The 8,524-nt window shown below is 43.3% G+C and overlaps 1 protein-coding gene across 1 annotated transcript in view; it reads left to right on the forward strand.

Annotated features, from left to right (window-relative positions):
• Window positions 1-8,524, forward strand: part of RGSL1 (regulator of G protein signaling like 1) — a 79,643-nt gene that overhangs the window by 28,695 nt on the left and 42,424 nt on the right. The window contains exons 7-9 of the mRNA XM_030887776.1: window positions 3,479-3,541; window positions 5,256-5,478; window positions 5,602-5,701. Coding sequence (XP_030743636.1) covers window positions 3,479-3,541; window positions 5,256-5,478; window positions 5,602-5,701 — 386 coding nt within the window. The remainder of the gene's footprint in view (window positions 1-3,478; window positions 3,542-5,255; window positions 5,479-5,601; window positions 5,702-8,524) is intronic.

An 8,524-nucleotide genomic window follows, 5' to 3' on the forward strand; every position in this document is an offset into this window, starting at 1 on the left:
TCCTCTCTGGTATGGATTACTGCCGTGGCCTCCTCACTGACGCTCCTGCATCTGCCTGTTCTGAACAGGCCAGGATTCTATCAAAATAAAACTTGTGCAATTTATCTGAAAATAGGCAAAATGAAGTGGTTGAGGCTTGAAAGCAGATGGCTTTCTCCTTCAGGAGTGACAGTGACAAGGCCCCTTGTGATCAGCACTTCCATTCCCTGTACTGACTCCCCAACCCACCTACGTTCTCCACACCTCCACCCCACCCCCCATGCCAGGTATACTCCCGCTCAGCCTTGCTGCCTTGTGGCATCTAACATGCAGGTGCCTGGCATGGTGACACCTGGATATCCTAGTCTCTAGCTCCAATCACCTTCTCTGTGAGGCCTTCCTTGGTCACATCATATTACATTTCAACTCCATTCGCCCCTGGTGTTCTCCTTAGCACTGTATTCGGCCGGATTGACTAGAGAAACCATTTCATTAACACTCACATATGTGTAAGAAAGAGCTTTATATTAAGGAGTAACTGTGCTTCCCAGCCCAGTTCAGAAGAGGCCGGCTGGAAAGCAGTTTATCTCAGTCACCCTCCAATCACGCTTTGACCTGATTGACAGGCTAAACTCCATCCACATGTTCCTATGGGAGTCATGTTGGCACTGAAAACCTAACTATCATATGTATAATCTTTCTAAAACACATATATGAATTATGTGCAAATAACCAACAGCAAGTACATACACATGATGCACTTGTATTTGCTTTATGATATATATGTGTAGATATGCATTTACAAATATGTATATACCTTTGCATATACATACATATATACAAATACATGCACACACAGAGTAGTTTAAAAAAGCGTTGCTACAAAATCATAGAAACCTTTATTTAACAAAAATATCAAAATATGAAGCTATTGTGTCCCAACACAATACAGAGCATCCGAAGGTGGTGTTTCCACCTCCCCCGTGCTCCCCTGAAGAAACTGCTCTTTGAGTCACACCATGTGGACACAACTGTTTGTCGAGGGACTCAAACAGTGCTCCTTTGCAATGTTCTTTGAGATTGGGAAACAAAAGGAAGCCCGAGGAGGTAAAAGCAGGGCTGTAGAGTGAATGGGATAGCATTGTCTCATGAAATCTCACAGGGCAGTCTTGGGTGCCCTCAAAGAATGAACTGGTGGATTGTCAGCTGGGAGAAAACCCCTCAGTATAACTTTCCTGGCCTCTTTGTCATCAATACAGAATTGGTCGTCTTTAAAGTTCTCGTTAACAAGCCCCCATGGCCACTCTGTATCCTTTGAGAAAATCTATTCAGACGACCTCTTTGGAAATTTAAAAAAAAAAGAATTTCCGTATCTTCTGAGCTGACCTCTGTGCCTTGAATTTAACTGGCCCAGCAGATGCCCTCCGAAGCCATGGTTTTGATGGACTCTTTTTAAAGAAAACGCTTTTAACTTTAATGGCCTTCTTTTGTTTTTGAGTTATAATTAACATATATAATTCAATGGTTCAATCATATGAAGAAGGGTGGTGCAATCACGGTCACAGTGAATGTGGAATGTGGTTTCTTCTTTCTCATACACATTAATGTTGAGCCCTCATTCCCCCCCTTCTCCCTCCATGTCCTCAGTTAACCGCCAATCCCATTACTGTCTTTGTATTTCCTTCCATCCCAGTTTCCCTGTACAGATCACTATACAAGTCTAGGGTAGACTTCAAGCAAGGATCCATCAACAATGGCCATAAGAAAGGGATAGAGAACTCTCAGTGAATCTTATAGGTACCCTAATGAGACAGACATGTATAATATTGTGAGAAATTGTCTCATCAACATTGACTTCTGAGGTATGTTCAAACACATTTTACTTAGAATAAACCCATGTATGTAGGCACTGGAGCCCCAGTGGCGCAATACTGTGTGTGTGCACGCCCTTTTAAACTTAAGATTTTAATTTTATTTTTCCCTAGCAAGGACAGGAATTTTTGTCTGTTTGTCACTACCATCTGTCCAGCATCTAGAACATGGCCTGGATCAATACAAACTTCTTTAATCAATGAATCAATCTCAATTGGAAATGACCCCTTCTGGTCTTTTTTATTGCCCACCTTGCCTCATTTCAGATAAATAACTATGAAATTACAGATTTTCGTTGATTCACTCTCCACTAATCCTGCAAGGCCCAAATTCTAATTTTACTCTCTTTGCTTTTATAAACTTTTCCTGGGTCTCCCTGACTCAAGCAGACATAATTAATTGTGTTGATGTGGGTAAACTAGAGAAGTAAATTCATGGAGACTCATATGTGAATAAGAAAGAGCTTAATATACAAGAGAAAACCCGGTCTAGATCAAATCCATAAGTCCCATATTAGCCCATATGTCCAATACCAATCTATAAAGTCCTCTTCTGACTCACAAAACACATGCAATGATGCCAAATGCAGGAAGATCACAGGTCAGTGGGTGCAAAGTCTTTTGGATCCAGTGGTGGTAGAAGCATCTCAGTGCTGGCAGGGGTCTCCACATGCCTCCTCCAGTTCCCAGGGCATGGGGTCTGTCAGCTTAGTGCCACATGTCTTGTCAGTAGAGCGCTTCTGAGGGAGTGAGTCTTGAGTCTTGTCAGTAGAGAGTCTCTGAGGGATTGAGCAGAAAGAGAGAGAGAGAGGTATCTCCCTCCTCCAAGGAGGAAATATCCAAGTTCCCAGAATCCTCAGGAGACAGCCATGCCCACACAGAGGCCTCATTGTCTATGACCCTATTGACAGACTAGACTCCACCCCTTCACTCCTAATCCTCTCAAGTTGCAAATTGACACCAGATGATGTAACTACCACATTCATTCTTCTTTCCTTTTCCCTCCTGGGCAACTCTGTCATAGCTTGTGCTACAAACATCATCACTCTTGAAGATGAGGTCGTTGAGAACAAGGCTTATGACACACTGATCTCCACATTCCCAGCAATGTTCGCCGTGCCCTGCGTATAGAGGGACTTAGCAAATAATGTCGGATAAATCAATGAACTAAAGTGAGAGTGCAATGAAATCAATCTTGCCAAGCAGTGACCCTTCAGGTTGCTTTGTTTGGTGTTCGTTTTAACGTAATGAAATCTTTTTTCTCCCAATGGGTAAGGTTTTCCAGTCGGAAGCAAAAGCGTAGGCATACCAAAAGGACAAAGACGTCTTGCATCAAAATTCTGAGCCTAAACGAATTCATGATTTGGAAAAGAGCAAAACACTAACCAGATGTCCAGTAATTACCCTTGAGGAAATTCTGTGTTATACATCTTAAGTAACAATTGCCTCCTGCTTTCTGGGATTCAGAGGTGGCGTATGAGTCACCATATTCTGGAAGGGAAGGGAGTGCCTCTAGGTTGGCCATGATGATGCCCTTCCAAGGGTTCCCACCTTAGAGTTCACCTTGCTCCCAGGTGAGCACAGAGGATGGGACAGCAGGCTGACCCTTATGTTATGTTTGGTTTCAGATTCTCGGTTCCTTGTATGATGAATTCCTGGCAGAAGAGGATTATTGGTTTCTCACCTTTACAGTAGGAGAAACTTTGGGTTGGGGAGTTTCATGAGGGTGAGGGATAAAGCAGTAACTGCTCTATTAGAAGCCTCTTTTGTTTTAAAGTAAATGAAACTTCTTTTTGTTGTAGAGTCAATTGAGGCATAAAGGTTTCTAGAGGATTCCCTGGATGGGGAACATGTTTAACATATTCCCAAATGTTAACCCAAATGTTGGAGGCTCAAGATTGCCCAGAGGTGCCTTAGAAGAAAGGTCTAGAAATCTACTTCTGAAAAATTAGCCATTGAAAACCAGTGGAGCACAGTTCTACTCCGACACCACCATGGTCACCATCCAATTTGAGTCTCTAAAGTAAACCTCTTTAGGGGAAAACAACAACAACCCTCAGAGGCATAAGCTGATATTGCCTTCATATGGAATATCTTTCTCATAAAAATGGATTCTACTAGAAGTGGGAGAAGGTTGGTGTATATTTTAGTAATCTGGTGCTGCTATCACAGAAACATCCCAAGTGGGCGGCTGTCAAAAACAGAAATTTATTTTCTCAGAGTTTAGGAGGTTAGAAGTTCAAATTCAGGATGCTGACTTTAGGGGAAGGGTTTATGTCTCAATTGGCTCTGGAAAAAGTCCTTATCTATTTCTGGGCTTTTGCTGCTGGGCAATCTTCACATGGCTTGACAGTGCTCTATTCTATCAATATTCTTTTCTATTATTATTTTTTAAACTTTTTTCATCAATTTGGTGAAGAATTTCATCCGTTTTATATCCACTTTGTGACACACATTTTGTTTCAACTCATGCAATGAATGCAATCCCCTCAACGTGCCATTGTTTATCCCACTTCCTCCCTGTGTTCCCTGCCTCCACTCCTCACCCTCCTTTCTCCTTCAAGGTCCTGGTTTAATCTTTTATATGTCTCAAGAGAGATGAACTCAAAATGCACCCTACATTAATCCTGCATAATTAACACAGCAATGGTACCCACTCCCACATGAGATTATCATCACAGGCATAGAAATTACAAATAATGGTGCACTTATTGTGTGTTGTATGATATCATAAGTAATGTGTGTTAGTCCAGGAAGACTAGAGAAACAAATTCATGGACATTCATATATGTATAAGGAAGAGGTTTATATACAAGATCAACTAAATATTGAGAAAACATCCCAACCCAGTCCAGATCAAGTCCATAAGTCTGATCTTAGCCCATATGTCCAATACCAATCTATAAAGTCCTCTTCAAACTTGCACAACACATGCAATGATGCCACATGCAGGACGATCACAGTCCAGTGGGTGGAAAGTCTTGTTGAGCCAGTGGCAGTGGCAGCATCTCAGCACTGGCATGACTCCTCCAGCTCAGGGCACTAATGTAGTTCCATGTGTCCTGTCAGCTGCAATGTCTCCCAGGGAGTCAGCAGAGAGAGTGTGTGTCTCCCACCTCCAAGGAGGAATACCAGAGTTCCCAGAATTCTCAGGAGAAGGCCATGCCTACACAGAGGCCTCATTGGCTATGACCTGATTGACAGGCTAGAGTCCACCCCTTCACTCCTAATCCTCTCAAATTGACAAACGATTATATAACTACCACACAATGGTTTTTAATAACTTGGAAGCAATCAGCAGAAGTCTGTGGGACAAGGCAGGCAGGGCTATTTCAAAAGGCCCTTGTCTGGTCTAGTTTCTGCAGCAAAAGATGTTTCTCTCTTGTTCTCACTCCATTCTCTCAGACTCAGAACAGGTTCTCCAGTCTCAAGGGACATAAAAGACACTCTACGACCGAAGAAGAGACTATTCTTCTTTATAAGAGGATTCAGGAATCTCTGGATTTAAGCCAGGGCTTGGCTAACATGGAGGAAATGGATTCTCTGCAGTGGCAAAGAATAGCTACTGAGGACCTCAGACAAGGCGGGTCTCTTAAGGTAGAAGTGAAGTCTCCAGTACTCCTGACAGGTAATAATAGCATTTAAAAGAACCATAGGCAATTGAGACCTATTAATATTTAGCATATTAAATGAGACAACCCTTGCCAGCACTGTGCAATGCAAAAGTTACCTCATTTGATATTCCAAATAGCCTATGAGGTAAATACGATTGCTGTCCAGGTGATTCTGACTACCCTATCTCCCGCATGGCTCAGTCTCGGAGGCACAGAGTGCTTGGGTTGTACAGACAGGTAAGTGCTCAACTCCTAAACCCAAAGGCTGGCCTTCCAAACCCACGCAGAGGCACCTGGAAGACAGATGATGCTCTGCTTTCAAAAGATCACAGTCTTGAAACCCCTTTGGAGCGCTTGTGCCCTGCGTACAGGGCATCTCCGTGGGTCAGAATCAACTAGATGGCCAATAAAACAAGGACTGAAGTATGGAGAGGCTAACAGTCATCCATGGGGCCAAGGCTGGAATCCAGATCCCCCTATGGGCTCTAAAGAGAGACACAGTACTCAAGTGTAATCATGCCACCCAAGGACATCATTGTCTTGCTGAAGAGTCCATCGTGTGCATATACTTAGCATGTTCCACCGCGCTACACCTCTCTCAGAATTACGTTCAAGGCATTTCTGTGAATGCAATTTTTACAGCCATCCATCCCCACACAGAGCACCACACTACCCCATCCCAGAATGTGGTGAGCGGTGTTACAAGTCTTGTATAAGACTGTACTGTCCAAAAGTGGTTTCATCCCAGCACTGCAATTGGTTACGTAAACGTGAGCAATGTATTCACTTCTCCCTAAACTTCAGTTTTCTCATCTTTAAAATGGGAGTACCAGTCTTCATAGAAAGATGGCATGAGATGATTTAGGGGCCCGTCCACACAATAGTCATGGTTGGATGCCCTCCTCTGGGTTCCGACTCACGGGGACCCTGTGCACACCAGAGTGAAACCCTGCCCGGTCCTGCCCCAGCCCCATGATTGTTGTTATGTTTGGCCCACTGCTGTGATTGCTGTGTCAATCCAGCTCACTGAGGGACTTCGTCTTTTTTGTTGTCCCATGCACTTTAGCAAGTCCTTCTCCAAAGACTGGTCTCTCCTGATAACAGGCCCAAAATTTGAGTCCAAAAAATGTGAGCTATTCGTATTCAAATGGAACAGTCTGGTTTAATCAGCTGTGCAGAGGTATCTGGAATACTATAGTGTCTTTCAAATTGGATCCATAACAGGAGATGAAGTTGATAGCATGATCATCTAGACCTGTGTATCTGTACATGTATACATGTGAAACAAGAATTTGCAAAGCAATATTTGCCCTTATTACATAAAAGGATGCACTCTAATACTTTCTATTCTATTCATATTGAAAAGGAATCGTTCATTTAATGTATTTGCTTGCTACTGAATCATGCCCAAATTGTTAAAGACATTGGTAAAACTTGGAAAATTTCATTCTACCCCTCACAAGCTCTATGACCTTGGGCAAGTGACTTCATATCTCAGAGCCTCAGTTCCTCTTCCATAAAATAGGGAAATGGCAGCTACTTTGTAGGATTGGTAAAAGAATTACAGGTAATTTATTTGTCTAGCAAATAGGTGCTCAAAACATGGCAGTTGTTAGGTTGCACTAAAAAACTCTTAAAAAACTTGAATGTGCAAACCACATGTAAATCAAGAGACAGTGAGCGCTTGTCCTCAGGAAACTCAGGCTGCACCAGTAGGAGTTATTAAGTCTGGCTTTCCCAGGCCCCTGTCTTATAAGTCTTAAAGATATCACAGTCAGCCCAGAAAGCAAAGAAAATTAGAAGAAATGGCTGGTGAATTTCACCACACACATACAAGCAGTGGCCATTACTTCGATAGCCACGGAGTGTCAGGAATGGTCAGAAAGAATGTGAACTACTCACCATGGAGACGTCCCCTTCCTTACACACACACACACACACACACACACACACACACACACACACACACCATTATTTCTTCCTCCACGAATAGGCCTTTGACTCACAGAGAGGTTGATGTCTCCCATTCAGGCTGCACGTGAATGCACAGAGCACCAGAGCTAGTATACTCTCATTGTTGACATGGCGAGACCGGTCCAAACTGGATTCACTGCAGAACCTGTTTACTGCTCTTCCCATGTACAACCAGAGGGTTCTGGCTGGCTGGGGGTGGTGATGATATTGATGATGACCCTGACATTCATGGGTCCACACAGCAGTATTGCTACTAGACTCTATCAATATGTCCTCAGAAATAATTGGATTGCTCTAGAGACTTCCCGGAGAACTAGGTCCAATCAGACTTACTCTAAACTGTGGAATTGTCAAACACAAATGAATATTTTTATTTTGGGAAGAGGCAAGATGCCGGTTTTCTTTCCTATTGGCCAGAACATTGTTAAAACTTTTTCTGTCAGTTTCAGGCTTGTTGTCCCATCTCATTGCGGCTAGAAAAGATGTGACCCTGCACTCATTACATATGGCTAGACATGACATCTGGCTATTTCTAAAAAGATTAACTACACTCAAAGGACAATGAGTGGAAACTGTTGATGCTATTCAGATATATGAGCTGTTAATTCTGAAAGGAGTTCCCAGAAAAGGAGCTGAGGAGGAGAACGGTCCCAGGATGGGATCTGTTAGGCCCTTTCCCTGACTGCATGCAGGTCCTCGAGGGAGGTCGTTTGGAAGGCCGTTGCAAGTCCCCCTCACAGAACAGGCTGTTGCAGGGGGGAGCGGCGTTCATCTGGATGAGATACTTCTGGTGTTTGTCTGAAGGGATGCATAACTCTTTCAAAATCAATTCTCATTTGCCCTACCATCTTTCAGGCAGAAAACTTCCCAGGGCCAGGTTTTTAGGAAGGGGAGAATCCTTCTACCTGGTGGGGGAAAGAATCCGTATTTGCTTGTTCCTTGTTTGTTTTAAACCAAACCAAACTTCCACGGGGTTTTCAAGGCTGCTATCTAGATGGAAGCAGACTGCCACATCTGTTTTCCATGGAGCCGCGATGCGTTCAAACTGCCCATCTTTCAGTACCTTCAACCCCACTTAGCCACTGG

The sequence above is a fragment of the Echinops telfairi genome, unplaced genomic scaffold (assembly GCF_000313985.2).
Source record: "Echinops telfairi isolate 266 unplaced genomic scaffold, ASM31398v2 ScPeMD7_7424;HRSCAF=8462, whole genome shotgun sequence".
Lineage (NCBI taxonomy): Eukaryota > Metazoa > Chordata > Mammalia > Afrosoricida > Tenrecidae > Echinops > Echinops telfairi.